The sequence below is a fragment of the Actinia tenebrosa genome, unplaced genomic scaffold, assembly GCF_029948245.1.
Source record: "Actinia tenebrosa isolate PJP-AT-01 unplaced genomic scaffold, QUT_ActTen_1.0 PGA_scaffold16__25_contigs__length_10494907, whole genome shotgun sequence".
Classification (NCBI taxonomy): Eukaryota; Metazoa; Cnidaria; class Anthozoa; order Actiniaria; family Actiniidae; genus Actinia; species Actinia tenebrosa.
The window spans coordinates 3,326,658-3,344,761 of NW_028292576.1; the positions used below are offsets into that span (position 1 = coordinate 3,326,658).

The 18,104-nt window shown below is 36.7% G+C and overlaps 3 protein-coding genes across 3 annotated transcripts; 2 read left to right on the plus strand and 1 right to left on the minus strand.

Annotated features, from left to right (window-relative positions):
- The first annotated feature begins 1,013 nt into the window (after positions 1-1,013).
- Positions 1,014-2,369, plus strand: LOC116301020 (uncharacterized). The gene has a single exon (XM_031710019.2). The coding sequence runs from the start codon at positions 1,078-1,080 to the stop codon at positions 1,891-1,893; it is 816 nt and encodes a 271-aa protein (XP_031565879.2). The 5' UTR covers positions 1,014-1,077; the 3' UTR covers positions 1,894-2,369.
- Positions 2,370-2,373: 4 nt separating this feature from the next.
- Positions 2,374-7,728, minus strand: LOC116301019 (uncharacterized). The gene is made up of 2 exons (XM_031710018.2): positions 7,473-7,728; positions 2,374-6,536 (listed from the first exon to the last, which is right to left on the minus strand). The coding sequence occupies exon 2, from the start codon at positions 6,513-6,515 to the stop codon at positions 2,892-2,894; it is 3,624 nt and encodes a 1,207-aa protein (XP_031565878.2). The 5' UTR covers positions 6,516-6,536; positions 7,473-7,728; the 3' UTR covers positions 2,374-2,891.
- A 3,741-nt stretch (positions 7,729-11,469) lies between these two features.
- On the plus strand, positions 11,470-17,527 carry LOC116293348 (adenosine receptor A3-like). Its single transcript, XM_089031274.1, has 2 exons — positions 11,470-11,523; positions 15,563-17,527. Exon 2 carries the CDS (start codon positions 15,600-15,602, stop codon positions 16,617-16,619), a length of 1,020 nt encoding a protein of 339 aa, XP_088887400.1. The 5' UTR covers positions 11,470-11,523; positions 15,563-15,599; the 3' UTR covers positions 16,620-17,527.
- Positions 17,528-18,104: the final 577 nt, after the last annotated feature.

Consider the following 18,104-nt stretch of genomic DNA (forward strand, 5'->3'; position numbering starts at 1 on the left):
CATTTACCGCCTCTGTTTTCAGTAATTCATATAAGATTAAATCCACATTACCATAACAAAAGTAGCGAGAACTTCTTTTAATACCTTAAGGTTCCTTGAACAAACTCAACGGTTTACTTATGAAATATCTGTATGACATTTATCTGCTAGAGAAAATTGAATCTCAATAAAGTGTCAGTTGTTTTGAAAACCACTATGGGAAGTGAATTCTTATCTACATATGGTACAAAAGACTTATATTTTCACCAATTTCATCACATTGGAGCCACTCCTTGTCTCCTCCACAGCCGCTTTCAGTGTCATCACGTAACGCTTGGGGAGAAAACGTTGCGTGACGACACTGAAAGCGGCTGTGGGGGAGACTAAGCCACTCCCCGCTCCAATAGCTATTGTTCTCTTCTTTCACATACCCACAATACTTTGCAGCTTTGGGGCTAATCTGATTAGACAATGTTGAAAATATCTCATTTGATATCCAAATACAAAATGAAACAATAAGAAACAGAAAGACAAAGAATTTTAACCAGTTAAGTAAATTTTAAATATTTCTTCGTAAGTTAATTATTTTTCTGTATCATCAAACCATTTAAAGTTCCGAGCGCAAAATTAAATCAGAATGAGCTGTGATAATCAATACTGCACCGATAAAAGAAGGTATAGTGTACATTCAATATATTGTAATATATTGTTTTGAGTGGTTAACCCCAAGGCGCAAAGCATTGTTTTTCATTCGGAAGCAGTGAAATAGCTAAGAAGGTGTTGTAATCAATGACGCCATAAACATTTACCTATACGACTTACAACGATTTCACCTCTTCCCATTTCTGCGCAAGTCACAATATTACCAACATCACTGTATTTCGATTTATATTCGCTCCAACGCGCTACAGACAGTTCAGCTGTTCCACTCGATATTGAATTCCAAAACAACGCCGTCGCATGTGGTTAGAAGTCAACCAATGGGAGCTCTGATCTCAGTCATTTTCATATTGAATTCCAAAACAACGCCGTCATTTCTCGGAATTTCAGTTTTTCACAATAACAAGGTACTGATTGAACATTTTCAATACAGTAAATATGGATCTTTCAACGGTAGAAACGAAACCAGTGTGTTCTACACTGAACAAGTACAATATTAATATCAAAGAAAACCATGGACTTAATGCCAAAACCGGATTCTGGTGGCTTCGATTTACTTTTGAGTACGAGCTCGACAAGGAAATTGAAGTGCGTTTGACAAACTTCAAGCACAGCAGTAGCGATGATATTTGGACGCTTGAAATAGTAAAATGTAGCTATTTAAGCATCACTTGCAAAGAAGAAATGGCCCCGTTGGACATGAAAGACAAGCTTGTGAATTATCGAGAGATGTGTCGACTGAACGAATGTGCTGGAAGCGATGAAAAGCTTCGTAAGTACCTCGAAATCAACATTTTGCCTCTGATAATCAAAAAGATCAAGTACACAAGATTCAGTCCACAGTTTTGCTTCTTCTTAAGCCACAAGTCTAAGGATAAGCCGTTGATGCGTACGTTTGAGAATGGTCTAAAGTTTCTGGGTTATCAGACGTGGCTAGACGATGCAAATATGCCAATGGCGGCTAATCTAGAGGGCGCGCTCAAGGTCTCCATCAAAAAATGCGATTGCTTGATAGCGTGGCTCAATAAAGAGTACTTCGAGAGCGACTACTGCAAAGCAGAACTTTTATACGCGAAAAAGCTTCGCAAAATTATCCTTCCTTTCGGTGTTTACGGTGAAATTAAGGAGTATTTAACAGGAGAGCTGAAGTTCTTGGCACAGCTCCATATTTATGATACTTCGACGTCTTCGTTCTTTGAAGTGTTGCGGCGAATCGATGACTCTTTGTTTAACTTTGAGAGCCTGACTATATAAGAGTTCTTATTAATACCGTAGACTCGCTTCTTAGGCAGTAATTAATACTTTCAGGATGATGAAGATGGTCACTTTTCAATATTAGTATAATCTCTTCGCATAACAAAGGTATGGCATTTAAGGAAATTAATAATCACATAAATCAAAAATGTTAGAAAATATTAATATGCCTCGATCCTTGTTGAAGAGTGTAACTTTTCACAACTGATTTAGCTAACCGTGTTGGCTAAAAGAATGATATTATCCCCACTTCGTTACAAAATTAGAAACCTCTCCACCCCACCCTTCATATGTTTTAATAGCGTGGATAAAATGGTTTTAGCAATATTTTTGGCCATTATTCCTCATTCGCTATTAATGTTAAAACCAATTCAGGGGCGGATCAAGATGGCCTAAAAAGGGCGTTCGTCTTCTCATTTAGGGGGTTCGTTTTTGCGGTTTTGGGAGTTCAGTGAACCCCCCCACACACACCCCTAGATCCACTTCTGCAATTATTTACGTTTATTTGAAAAAGTAGCTAAGACTAAAAATGTTATAGACAATTGGAATTAAACCAAGCTTATCTGTTGATAGTCCATTGTATTTTTAAAATTCCCTGTCCCTTACATTCTTTAATTTTCCTCTCCATTCCTTTCCATTCTGGTTTTTTTTTCCATCTCCTTTATTTCTTTTCCTTTCCGTCACTTTATTTCCCTTCCTTTTTTTACATTTTTTTTACCTTCGCTCTTAAAACTGTTACTATCTAATTTGACATTCTAATAACAGATTAACTTACATATTTCCAAATTTGAAACTGCAAGTACATTTGTTTATAATGACAACGACATGCACAAAAGAGTATGTGCAAACATGTGACTTAAAATCCCTTGAGATATGAATAACAATGGAACAGCCGCCATGTTGGTTGATCTTACAAGAGAAGCTAATGAGGAATGCTTTGTTATCGTCAACCAAGATGACGGCTATGACGTAACATGCACCTGCTCTATAGGCCGATGTCAACGTCCAATTTCTCTGTCTGTAAAGTCGATTGTTACATCATCTCCTATCAGAACAAATGGTGCCCAATACTTTGGTGCACTGAATCTTTCAGTCTGTCTCATGTCATTCATTGCCATTTGAAGACTTCTACTGGCACTATTTCCTTCTTTTAAGTGTTTATAGAACGTTTTCATGAACTCGAGTGTTGCTTCGTCATCGATGGCCCACAGAGACGCTACCACTGCACGAGCCCCTGACGCTAGAAAGGCTCGACACATGCTAACTACTCCTTCAGCTCTGATTTCACCACGTCCACTGTGACAGCAGCTTAACACAACTAACTGTGCACGTACTTGAGCCTGCTGTACTTCAGCCATGGTCAGCATGTAATCTTCTTCATCTGGGATCTTTGTTGCTCTTACCTCAGGAGAAGGTGCAAGTACTATGGTAGCTTTTGATAGCATACCATGTGCAGCAATGTGAACAACAGATACCCCTTTTTGTAGTTTCTCTAGGACGGCTGGCTTTGTAGCCTGGGCTGCCAATAATGGACGGACTCCAAGTATGAGAGCAATGTCTATTGCTTCGTCTAAGGCACCAAACAGGTGCTGAATTTCCGTAACTTCTCCATTCATCATGACTTTACCAACCAAAGGGTTACCAATAATCAGTGCACCTCTTCTGTGATGTTGATCCGCCGGCCGTTCCTGTAGAACCTTCAAGGTAGAAATTGATGGAGCAAGCCTTATACGCTTAGTTTCTGATAAATATTTCCCCGTGTCTGGGTCCCGTAAGGCCGCAAATGGTACGCAGTTTAACTCGCCATCGGGAATTATTACAATCTCATCTTGATCGATAAAGTCTTTTACTGGACCTATTAAAGAGTTATACAGAAATTTTAGCGCGTTCCCATTCATAGTTAAGTCTCCAGATCTTTCTCGCCTTGAGTCAGGGTTAGTGACGTTTTGTGCGTCATCAATTCCAAAAAGAACATCTGTGCATGAGGCATAGATAGATTCTTTCTTTTCCCCACGTCTCTCAGTATTTTCGTGATTCGCGTCCAAAGACCTGTCCTCGCATTTGTCAACTTTACGCGCATCTAATTCGTCAAACGCATGATCAAGTAAATTCAGAAAGTGAGGGATCTTTTCGTTCATTTCAAAGCGATGAAAATAACCCTTGTATGTGTTTTCGTTGGCATCGGTAAAGAACAATAAGATCCCGTCAAAAAATAAAGAATAAAACAGAACAGTAAAGCCATTGCTTGAAGCCAAAAAGGCTTGGATGTCGTGACAGTCTTTCTGTTCTTCTTTATGCCCTTCCTCGTTCATCCCAAAGTTTGAAACCAAAAGATCTTTCAGGGCTCGCGCTCGACAGCGATCTGACACCACAAGTGCTTCCTCGACGTGATTGGCCCTATTTAGTACTATTGACAAACATTTGTAGCAATGACAATATTTATCTATAATAGATATCTTGGGGTCGTCGTTGCTGCCAAGAGATGCAAAAACTATTTCAAAACACTTCAATGCTTCCCGAAGATATTTCTCAGAAGCACTCCACTGACCATCTCGGTAAAGCAGCTGACCCATGGTTGAATAGAATAATGATTGATGGATTGTATATCCACTCTCTTTCACCTCAGTTAATATCTCCCAGCAGTAAGCTAAAGCCTGGTCATACTGGTTCATCAACATGTATAAATTTAGTATAGGTAGGTTACACCATAGTTCAGTGTCTGTGTCCTCTACTACTTTCTTAAAATGTTTTAGTGATGCAAGGGCTTTATTGTATTGTTTCTTTGAGTAGCAGAAACAGTGGTGTCTTAAGAGGGCTACTGTTTTTCTCCACTCGTCTTTTGCTTTCACTGCTTCATCAATTTCATCTAGAAGATCTTGTTCGGGGCCATTCGGTATGCCTATCAGCTCTCCTATAATTTGCTCGTCCGGAGAGACTTGATTGTAAAATCCAACAATGATATTAAACAGATGCTGCAAATCTCTAAATTTAGCTGTGTGTTCATCGTCGTTTAGATCTTGAGCAATGTTTTTGCCTTCATTTAGATGCAAGAGAGCTTGATTTAGTATAGGTAAACTAATAAATATCTCTGCCAATGATAAATGCGCTTTCATCTCAATAATTTTTTTGCCAACTTTCTTTGCTATTTTAAGACATCTTTTGAAGAAGAAGGAAGCATCTTCATTTCGTCTTATTTGCATGTATGCTATACCAAGAAAATAACATGACATCATCTCATCGTCAAAGTCATAAATTTCCTCAGAGATTTCCAAGCCTCTTTTGCTGTATGCAATACTCTCTTCGTATTTTTTAGCTGTTAAAAGCATTACGGCAACAAGTAAATAAGCATCCTTCTCTATGCTTTGGCGGCCAATTTCCTTGGCTGTGTCAACACACTTCTTGCTACAAGAAATAGCTGCTTCAAACTGCTTAAGGTCTGCATAGATTTTCACAAGATTAAAGTAAGCGTGCTGCTCAGTCTCTTTATCTCCTGTATATTTCGCAATTTCTATACATTTCCTTCCGTACCAAATTGCATCATTATGCAGTTTGAGCTGTGCATATGTCCTTTCTAGACAACTATACGCCTTCATCTCCATACTTTGGTCTGAATGTTTAGCTATCTGAATACAGCGCTTGTAGTAGACGTTGGCATCATCGTACTGTAATAGGTTTTCATATGCTTTTCCTAGTTCAAAATATCCATACATTTCAATTGTCCTGTTGCCAGTGTCCATGGCAATTGCAATGCATTTGTCGAAAGATTTGATGCCATTTTGATAGCTTGTCAGTCCTTCATATGCTCTACCTACTTCTAAATGTGCATGCATCTCGATCTCTTTTTCCCCAGTTTCCTTGGTCATCTCAATACAGTTTTTCCAGTAGCCAATCGCATCTTCATACTGCTGTAGTCCCGCATACGCCTTCCCTACTTCTAGAAGTGCATGCATCTCAACCTCTTTTTCCCCAGTTTCCTTGGTGACTACGATACAGTTTTTGCTGTATAAAATAGCATCTTCGTATTGATGTAATCCTACATATGCTTTTCCAAGCATCAAAGATGCATACATCACGGCCTTTATGTTGCAGGTCTCTTTAGCCATGTCAAAGCTTTTCTTGCAGTAAAGAACGGCCTCTTGATATTGTTTAATGCAAACGCATGTTTTCCCCACCACGTAACATGCATCTCTTTCAATGTTTTTACTTCCCACCGTCTTTCCAATATCAATGCATTTCTTGCCATAAACTATCACTTCCTCGCATTCAGTTTCCTTTTTATAACCCCACACGTTTTTTTGCAGTAATACAAAGAGCAAAATGGCCTCTCGCATAGCAATCGCGTCATCATAATATTGAGCATTTTTTATGCATTCTTTATAGAGACAAATAAGCTGTTTTGGAGAGAGTCCAAGGTCTACTTTAATTCCCAGCCTTATACAAAACCTTATGAACATGACATTTCTCAATGATGTACTCCCGAAGAGATGAAGACGTGATTCCATATGTGAACACTCGTTTACCAAGGAAGCCTGCTGATGTTTAGCAAGTCTGAGGTCCAGGTTTTCAGCAGCACTCGAACAAAACTTTGTAAACAAGTATCCCTTGTTAATCGCACTGGTCATTATTTCGTTTTGGACTGGTTTCTAAAGATAAAAAAAAAGAAAAATTTTTTTCTCGCTGCAATAAACTTATCGAGAAATTAAAGGAAAGCTTAAGTCGAACTCGCTTGCATGATGACGAGACATGGTGCTCAATTGCAACCCAAAATCATTAAACACTTTCGGGTTTGGATTAAAATTGGTTACATCATAAGTGACGCTTTTAACTACTAGCTACTTGTTGTCTATCGTCATATCGATTACGCATTAAGTTTCTTCTTGATCAAGGGAAAAAACCGCCATCTTAGAAGAGTATACACTATAAAGAATAAGGCGAGAGGGGATGATGAAGGGGGGAAATGTTGTAGATCATTATCAAGTGTAAACGATAACGCATAGCAGATAACTGACATTGGCGACGATGCGCGCCTGAAGTCTGTACACTCTCTTCCGCTGTGATAAATTCTGATTTATCAGTTCCTTCACCCTAAATTTGATGTTAAATCTCTGGCTGATCTAAGTCAGGGCAAGGCTAACTCACAGATCGAACCCTGAAATAACCTCTGAGCTGATCAAAGTCATGGCATGCCTAACTCACAGATTGAACCCTGAAACAACCTCTGGGCTGATCAAAGTCAGGGCATGGCTAACTCACAGATTGAACCCTGAAACAACCTCTGGGCTGATCTAAGTCAGGGCATGGCTAACTCACAGATAGAACCCTGAAACAACCTACGGGCTGATCTAAATCTGGGCATGCCTAACTCACAGATTAAACCCTGAAACAACCTCTGGACTGATTTAAGTCAGGGCACAGCTAACTCACAGATAGAACCCTGAAATAATCTCTGGGCTGATCTAAGTTAGGGCATGGCTAACTCACAGATTGAATTTGAATTTTTTGGAGTTTTGTAGAAGGAAAAAAGAGGTAGAAGCGTAGAAAAACCTTGATTTAATACTCTTGAGAGAAACCATACTTACATTTAAGGCTGAGTCCTGGAATCATTCTCGACACCCCGGAGGTGAGAGCCAAGTGCACGGTTTTTGAGTTTCACTTTCTCTTCATTACTCCTCATTGTCTTTATGACTTCAGTAGATAGTTTGTTTTTGAACCTTTAAATTCGATATTCAGCTTCAGTTTGTGCTTTCAATCTTTCACGACTAATGTTGCTATTTTGTGGTTTTGAAAACTCACAACCAGCTTCAACTTCCTCGATCATGATAACGCGTTTCACAACCGAACAATTCAGCTCAATGCTATGCTGATCCAAGGACGACCGATATTTATATTTAATTGTATTTTGATACGAAGGATATTATTACTCCAACAATGAAATCCGCGATATATTTCTGTTTCAGTCGCCATTTATAGCTTCATTTCAGTTTTTAATAGCTTCTTCCTGAAACGTTTGCTTATACATAATAATCAGCAATCACTCTGCAGCATTTCCCCCTTGAAATGTCAAATGTATTTACATCTGTGTCTAGTTCTATTTTCATAATCTAGGCGTTCTCATAGTTTGCAGACATACTCCATCAAGACACGTTACCATATTTTCTATCATCTGAAATGAGTCATTATTTGGTTTATTCATGATATCATACTTTATTTGAATACCAAAACACTTGCGTTCCTTTTCACTTCTGCTTCCGTTTACGTACAGTTACGTAAAGTTATTATTAGCGACTGAAGTCCAATTAGAAAGTTTAATTATTAGCGACTGAAAGTGCAATTACACATCTGGGATCGTTGTTGCTCTTACCCCAGGAGCAAGGGCGGAACCAGCCAAAATTTAACGGGGGGGGGGGGGGGGTTATTGAGTTTCTTCCGTCAACACAACGGAAAACAATAAAAAAGCATCCAATTCTTCAGGTTTGTTTTTTTTTTCTGCTGAAGGGGGCTTCAGGCCCCCTTTGCCCCCCCCCCCCCCCCCCCCCTGGATCCGCCGCCCTTGAGGAGAAGGTGCAAGTACGATGGTAGCTTTTGACAAGCTTCCATGTGCAGCAATGTGAATAACAGATACCCCTTCTTGTAGTTTCTAGTAGTTCCTATTAGTTTCTCTTCACTTTTCGTTTTCTAATTTTTCTATTCATACAGTTTTCACTTCTTTTTCTTTTTTCGCCAAAAGGTCAAATTCATGTATCCAAAGTGACTTCATCTCCTATTACACGTACTTCGTATTTTGTATTATGTATTTTGTATTTTTCAGTATTTTGGCTCTTTATACTTGGAAGTGGTTTTCATTTCGTTAAAATTTAGTCCAAAACACATTTTTTAAATCTTAGAGCCGATATCTATTTTTTACCACAGATTTTAATTTTCTCGCTTTCTGATTGGTCGATAGCCGTGATAAGTAAGAGGACGTACCACGGAGCGCTTGAAACCGTTTTTCATTAAGACTTTTTGCGTGTTTTTTTTTTAAAAGTAAAAAAAAAAATTTTCATTGCTTTTTGTGGCCTGTCCTCTTCATGGGTACAAAACTACACTGGCGATTTTTGCTGCGATTTTTGTGGCAATTTTCAGAAATATGAAATCTTTTGTTTCATCCTTCAAAAGAGACATTCGTCTAGGAAAATCTTGGTATCCTGAAAAAAACTTTACAAGTAAATTCTTTACCATTATTTATTATGGACAAAGTAGCAAAAAAATTGCAGCAAAAATGGCCGCAAAAATGGCCGCAAAAATCGCTAGTGTAAACGGGGCTTTATAGCTAGTTTCGAGTTCTCTTTGCTCAGCTAAATTGTATCGTTCCGCAGTACGTGCATTCCTTACTATACAATAGTCCTTAATAAAAGAAAAGAACACATTTGTACACAATCGTGGCTAAGACTGAACAAGAGCGAACTCGAAATGGGAGAATTTCTCTAACTGTTGAAGGACATACCACGCACAAAACCATCGGAAATTTGTTAAATCTTCCCTATATCCTCGATCTATGTATCATTTTAGGAAAGCGTTTAATCCGATTGGAACGTGCGGTAAATAGCATTCACTTTATGGGAATCATGTGAGTTTGAACGGTTAATTCTTAAACTGTATCGATATAAAAGCTCTTGATGACCTAGGATGATTTTTTTTTGTAAAAACTAAATATCAAGATTGTAAGTTTGATACGCCACGCATTTTTATCTGATCATTTAAAGAACTAATAAAAATTCGGTTTTTAGACGTTTTGTTTTGACAGTTTATTGTACCAAGAAGAAGAAACCGCTACTGGATGAGAAAGGATTCGATCAAGAGTCAACTTTTGGGTCTATTTGTTTAAAAGGTAAAAGTCTCTCAACTCTGATTCCTGTACTTGGCATTAAATTTGAGCAGAGAATGTTCCAGGGTTCGAAAAATTTATTTTGTTGAGGGCGCTAAGCAAAAAGGATAACATAGATCATTTATACGAAATCTAGAAGGCTCTTCTTAAAAGAGTTAAGCCTGCTAGGCTTGAAGGAATTTTGTTTGATTTATATTCAGCGGGTTTTTTAGCGCGGCAGAAATTAAACCATGGAAAAGTCCGTAAGTTTTTGATGTTTGAGATGCTAGAGTTTTCAAGGGGTATTGCAACCACCTTATTTTAGCACGAAATAACTACAGAAGAGGGATAAATACGATATCTCTTGTTTTAAGAATATGAATAATCACTAGAAGTTTAATTTCTTGAAAAATGGACAAAAAGGAGTCTTTAGAGGAGGAATCGGGAGAGGAAGAAGTAAACTTAGTGTAGAAGATGTACGCATTTTAGGCGCGAAAGCTTCCACCATCTTCACGTAAAGTTAATCAGTATGAGGCCAACTGAATTAAAATTATTTAATTTATTCAAGCAGACGAAGTTTTGACAGGAAATATACAATGTATACTTTTTTTCATTTTGCGCTTTCGTGTCAAAATTGATAAAAGAAAGATATATTATGATGAATTTTTTGAGAGGTTGTCGTTTGGGCTTCCTTATAAAGCCCCGTTTACACTAGCGACTTTGGCGGCGATTTTTGCTGCGATTTTTTTTTTTTTTTTTGCGATTTTGTCCATAATAAATAATAGTAAAGGACTTACTTGTAAAGTTTTTTTTCACGATACCAAGATTTTCCTAGACGAATGTCTCTTTTGAAGGATGAGACAAAAGATTTTTATATTTCCGAAAATTGCCACGAAAAATCGCAGCAAAAATCGCCAGTGTAAACGGGGCTTTACTTCACTTCACTCTGCAGCACGTATAACCTTGAACTTGATTAAATCAAACCATACTAGATTTTGTGCGATTTTTTGTGCCAGTAAAAAGGCTCTAATGGCTTTTGCATTCAGGTATCGTGAATAAAACGGCTTTGAGGGTTTTTGGAACGGAAGTAATTTGGAGGACTCGATTGGCACTTTACATGGAAATGTAACTCTTTAGGAAAATTGGACAAAAATGGAGGGGGGGGGGGGGGGAGGGGGTTATAGAGAAATGAACTAGGCATTTGCTCTCTTTAAATTAATAATAATTAATAAGTATTTATAGATACTCGTAATATTTATAATAAATACTGATTATCGATAACTTAATGTTGAGAAAAATAATTTTACTGATGTATTGGTGTAAATTTTGTCCACTGATTTTATCGTCTTTTCTTTAAATTTAACTTACTTTGAACTCCTTGAACTAGCTATATATACTTTGATTGCCATTTTTCATAAACTTGGCTTGATTGAAATCTCAAAACCTGCAGAAAATCAGGACATTTTTAAATGTTACATCTCCATGGCGACAAGTTACATCACAACATCCCTCAAGAGCTATTTTCATACAGTAAAACAATACGTTTTTGTTAGCCTACACTTAAATAAGATGTTGAAGGCTTTCTTCAGTTTAGTTTGATTAGATTACATCCGGTTCACAATGACAAAACCCTCGTAGACCCCCGTGATACGCAATAAGTGTTTTAATAAAGTCAAGACCAATGAGAAATAAGCGCAGCTTTATATAAAATAGAATATTTCCATTGCAAGTCAGTAGCTCCAACATCGCTAGAGAAATATCTTTTCTGTAGTCAACCTCGCAAAAAGGTAAGGAAATTCAACTATAGAATCATACTGTATCTTTTTCACTGATTCTGCCATTAAATTAGCTATAAGTCTAGGCTTTAAAAGCAAAATTTATAATTGGTAGAATAAATAATGACAGGATTTAGAGCTAGAAATTTTTAAAAACCGATGGATTTCAAAGATACTTTCCCTGAGTTCAGATCTTTACTGAAGTTTCCTTTGAAATAATGTCTTTCTAAAACAAGTAATTATATTAGATTTTATCGTATTATTTGAGGTTAAAGCTTAAACCCGTTGATATTTAAAAATGTGAATTTGTGAAAAAATATTCAAGACGTGACAATTTTCTTTGAATTGTAGAATCTTATCGACAAAGGATGTCTGATTTTGTACTTTTAGTCAAAACCATTATTACATAGATAAGAAAACAACGGATGAGAGTTAAAGACAAAAATCTAAGCCCGACCAGATTGTCTTAAAAACAGGCAGAAAAATCTATTTTTAAAGTTGCTACTGAGGACCACTAGATCAAATAACAATAACAGCTAGTATAGCGAACAATATGAAACGCCTGGAGATCTAGCGGAGGGAACTATATAGAGTTCTAGCGAGACAAGTGAATTGCAAAAAATACTTCCTCAAGATCTCGTCGAAACTACTATGACAGTTTAAGTGATTGTTATAACTCTAAAAAGATAAGAATTAAACTAGATTTAAGGAAAGTTTAGAGCAAAACGTACAAATACAAGAATTTGATTCACAAACTCATGTCACGAAACTGACTTGGCATTTTCGAGAAAAAATATGCGAGGTCAAAAAAAATCATAGCACTTCCGCTAATATTTTAAGTATTAAAAAAAAAAAAATAAATAAAACTTAGATTCCGCCTCGTGAATCGATATTGTGGATCGAGAGTCCAGAAAGTTTTCTTATGGTCAACTAGACTCAAATCTCAATTTTTTTTTTTTTTTTTTTTTTTTTTTTTTGCACGAGAAGTTCTAGTCAATTAGAGGGAACGTGATAAAGAAAAACCCCCGCTTTTGATAGTTATCTAAAATAAGGTTTGAAAACGCAACTCAAACTCCGAAATGTCCTCGGGATATTCGTCAAGACGAAAAATGAACCCATCATTTTCGACTGAGAAAACCTGCGAAGGCTTCTCTCCTAAATCGAAAAAAATCGTTTTGAAGTTACATGGATAAGAATTTGTTTAAGTTTTTAAAAAAATCAGCAGATGAATTTATTCGACTTTTCGCTTAAAATATAAATATATTTTACGAGGCAAATAGCAAAAAAGGGATTAAAAAAATCAGGAACTTATTTGCGGGAATTATTCTAAAATTTTCAAACTTATTTTCATATTAGCTTAATTACTATTCGAAGTATTGTTACTGTGAGTGAGAGCAATCCGGTGTTGTAATAATGAGCAATGTTTGACAAAGTCAGAACTTTGTCCAGCTCAATTTACCATAACAAAGTTAATGTCGTTGAATTCTGTCATCGAACTTCAAGTAAATTATTTTGTCATTCTAAAACATTCAAAAAGCGACGAATGCGAATTGAGAGCAGATTTCACTTAGATTTTTAATCTAAAAATATCATTATTCCGCGCTATTTTTATGCAATAGAATCATTAAATGAATTAAATAATAAAGATGTTTACAGTCTCCGATCTATTAGTGAACACGAAAAATCAGATGAAATGAAAAAGTGAACAAAATAATGGATCAAAATCTAAAATAAACATTTTGTTGGCTATATACAAAGTAACAAAATTAGTGATTCAGAAAAAGATATATTTTCATCGTGCTATAAGGATGACAATGTCACACAACGTCTAAAAAAGGAATAAAAAACATGAGAAAGAAAGTAATAACAAATGCATTATATTAGGAAGAAAAAATAGAAAATGACGAAAAATGCCCATATAATATGAAATAACATGAAATAACATGAAATAACATGAAATGACGTGAAATAGCATGATATAACATGAAACAACGTAGCACGAAGTATATAACATGAAATCTGACTTAAAATACCTAATGAAAAAAGACAAGATATACAAATGAAGGGGTAATTAATAAAGAAAATAGAAAAGAGACAGAATCAGAGGAAACGAAGAAAGAAAGATTCAAGGAAAATATAATTTATATAGGAAGTGATCAACCAAAATAGAATAAACGACATCGGAAGATTTACGACTGGGTGGAATTTTGGTCTAAAATATGGACGGGGAAATCTTTAAATTTTATAGAAAGAAAGAAAGGAAGGAAGAAAGGAAGAAAGAAAGAAAGGAAGAAAGAGAAAGGAAGAAAGGAAGAAAGGAAGAAAGGAAGAAAGGAAGAAAGGAAGAAGGAGAAGGAAGAAAGAAAAAGAAAAGGATAAGAAGAAGAAAGGAGAAAAAATGAAGAAAGATAAGAGAGGCCTGATACCGCAGAGATACTCACCCGTCCCCCTGCCCCCGGCCCTCCCTCCCCCTGCCCCGTCCCCCTTAAAAGGCCCCTTCCCCTCCTCCCCATTCCTTCCTCCTCCTCCGTTCTCCCTACTCCCTCCCCCTACTCCGTTCCCCCTCCCTCCCTCCTCCCTCCTCCCTCCGCCCGCCCTCCCCTACAGCCTCCGGCCGCCCTTACTCCCTCCCTCCTCCCTTCCTCCCTTCCTCCCTCCTCCTCCCCCTACTTACTATGTCGGAAGAAAGGAAGAAAGGAAGAAAGAAAGAATCAGTTTGCTTCGTTTCTACACGACGAAAACGTATCAATTTTGTCATCTTTAAGATAATCTAAACTATTTTCTAATCTCCTTTCCTTAGGCAAAAGCGTTACCGTTTTTTATATTTCAGTGTTTCCTTCTTAATTGTGCTTATCTTTGTTTCGTTTGATTATATTTTTCCTATTTCTCAAGTCGTCCTACATTAAAATTTCTTTACAACAATAACAAGAAACATTTTAGTTCCTGAAATGTAGATCTTCATTAAATACGACACGCTGATTGGCTCGTGTTGTTTCTCTCAATTTGGTTTCTTTTAGCATCAAGGTGGCCTATTATTGAAGTTCTTAGCAGTGTTTGCCTTTGCTTTTGGCGAGATAAAAACAAATAGCAGCTTCCGTTTAAATAATTATTGTAAAGAGATTTTGTTATTAGTTCTGTCATACACTGGCCAACGCGGCTGGTGACATAGAAGGTTAGAAATTATTATATGTAATCGCGAAAAAACTTAATAAAAATGCTCGGAAAACGTCCTAGAAGAGTCAAAATTAAGGGATATTATTTATTGTGAGACTTTTGGATATCATCGTCATGAACACTGTCATCATCATCATCGTCACCATCATCATCACATTAATAATCATTATCATCGTCATGTATCATCTTCATCATCATCAATACTATCATCATCGTCACCATCATCACCATCATTATCACCATTAATAATTATTATCATCGTCATGTATCATCGTCATCATCATCATCATCATGTATCATCTCATCATCATCAATACTATCATCATCGTCACCACCATCATCATCATCACGATCACCATCATTATCACCATTAATAATCATTATCATTGTCATGTATCATCGTCATCATCATCAATACTATCATCATCGTCACCACCATCATCACCATCATTATCATTGTCATTATCACCATTAATAATCATTATCATCGTCATGTATCATCGTCATCATCATCATCACCATCATCATGTATCATCACCATCATCATCAATACTATCATCATCGTCACCACCATCATAACCATCATTATCATTGTCATTATCACCATTAATAATCATTATCATCGTCATGTATCATCGTCATCATCATCATCACCATCATTATCATCGTATCACCATCGCTGATTATTAAAATCAGCAAGATCATCATCGCTGATCAGCATCAGCATCATCAACATCATTGCCATCATCATAATATAACAACTAGTCAATGTTACTATTAAAATAATATCTTTTTTTTTTTTTGCTCTTTCTTCTCCTCCTCCTCCTTCCCCGAAACCCTATTCCTGCATCATCACGATTTTTCTCTTTTTTCTAAGATACCAAACCAAGTACTCAAGTTCAGTTTTCTTTACCATGGTCTTCAGTCATGAACGATGTGAACAAGTCTGGGCGCCATATTCTCTGTCGTGCACAACGGCAACCATCTCACTTATTCTCTGCCTCATTACGATCCCAGGAAACCTCTTGATTTGTATCTCGATGATCAAAGACCCCTTCCATCAACTACGAACACCGTTTAATTACTTCGTTCTCAACCTCGCTATATCAGACCTGATCATCGGTACAATAACGGAACCTGCATTTATCATCTTCCATATCCGCGAAGCTTTAAGGTACCCAGTACAAGAAAATATCTGGTTGGTTCATTTGGCCTATTTTATCGCCTGCATGGCATCTCTCCTTAACCTATCAGCACTGACGATAGATCGATACCTAACTATTACGTCAATGTATAAACGGGTTCTGAAACTCAAGACAGTGATTTTCATATCAGGTTTTATTTGGTTAATCTCTATTGCTGTACCCTGTTTATATTTCATTACGGGATTCTACCTTTTCGCTTTCATATTCGCCAATACCGCCGTCGTGGTCACCCTGTGTATCGTCTCTTTTGCGTACATCCGCGTTTATCTAAAACTGAGGACTCAAGTTCTTCGCTGGGGGTCTCTCAACCAAAGACAAATGAAAAACCAAGCGATAGTTTTTGAAAGGAAGCTCACAAAATCGTTTCTTCTCATTCTTGGATTCTTTACAATCTGTTTGATTCCATCGTGTCTTATCAACTATTTTTTAAGCTTTTGTGGGTCATGTGACTGCACGATCGTTCATTGGCTGAGAGATCTACAGTTTCTATTAACACTCATCAATTGTTCGTCCAATCAGTTTTTATATGCAATGAGAATGTCCAGATTCCGTAGAGCTTTTATCAAAGTACTAAACCTCGAGACGTGCTTATGCTTTGAGATAATAACTGCAAGAAGAAGGGGACTGGTTCAGATACATCAAAGAGAGCTGATTGAGATACAACCGCTGGCCGAAAGAAGCCGCAGTGACTCGGAAGCCGAGGGAGAGCCTGGTAACAAAGACAAGTAGTAAGCGGAAAGGAAAAGTACAAGCCAGTCTGTAGTTTAAGAATCGTTTCCAGTGTGCATGCGATTTTATCCCGAATTTCTCACTTTCGTTGTTCATTAAGAACAAAAGGTTTAAACAAAAGGTGAGAAATTCTTCTTAACGAGTCACAAGGTGGTTTTTGAACGGGTTTTCGCTGCCAGTGTCGACAAACAAAAAATGGAGAAATTGGTACAATAAGCCTGAAGCGAGATGACGTTTTACCCCTGACTCTATACCATAATAGTTTTTTAAATTCTTTCATATTAAATTTTTGATTCCTTAGAGAATACAGGAACAATAGTCGTAATTAAAGAACAAAAGCAGTGTGAAAAGGATTATGGTCTAGAGACGGGGGTAAAACGTCATCTCGCTTCAGGCTTATTGCTGGTTTTCACTCAGCTGATTTTTGAATCTCATTATCTGCTACACCCTGTGCTGTCAGCCAGAAAGAATTGTATTGAAAACTTGTGATTCAGCTGATGAACATTCCGCACGAGACGAAATTACGTCACTGGTACAACTCAGCAATACTGATAACTTTGACATTTCGAACGAGGTTCGCAAACTCAACTGAAGTTACAGAAAGTATAAAAATTCAATTAAAAAAAGGAAAAAAGCAAATTACTCCAGCTTTCTACACAAAATTATAAATAGCGGGACTGTCCTGCTTACGAAAGAGAAAGAGGAGAGATTAGTAAGATCGATCCTATAGAAAGAATACTGTAAAACAAGAAGCTCCTATTACAATATTTACAAAAATAAACAATTTTACCAAAGACAGAAATGCTTGCTCAGTAGCATTGTAAATTAGACGACCCTCTGTAAAGAAAAAAAAAAATTGGTATTGTTTTCAAGTAAGAATTATAAATGTTGTAAAAAAATATTGTAAAAAAAAAGAAATGCTTGCTCAGTAAAGCAATATTACGTTTTTAAGACTTACTGATTAAAATTAATTTAAAAAATAAGATATGCACTGAATTAATATAATGAATAAACGAGCTTAAGTTAATCTTAGAAAGTTCTTAGTTTTAACTTTTGATTTACTTTGTCAAATTTTTCACATCTTATTAGTACAAACAAACGTCATTAGATATGTCACATTGACGGAAGCACAACAGTATGTTTAACTTAGATCGACTGGTTTGAAGCAAGAGAAAATTAACTAAGAGAAGGAATCCCATTGACTAAGAAACTCATTGATGCCATTTTTAGAATCTTATAAATAATATAAATATATATAATATCTTATAGATGATATAAATATATTATAATATAAATGATAATATAACTTAATGGCTATCATGTGGTTTAACATAAGGTTTGACATATATCCATTTGCTAGCGGTGCATTAAGTCATAGTTTGTGAAAACTGGGTGGTTTATAAAAAGCGTAGCGTGGTATGGAGTAGTGTGGTGTGGTGTGGTGTAATGTGGTGTGGTGTGTGGTGTAATCTTTCGTGCTATTTT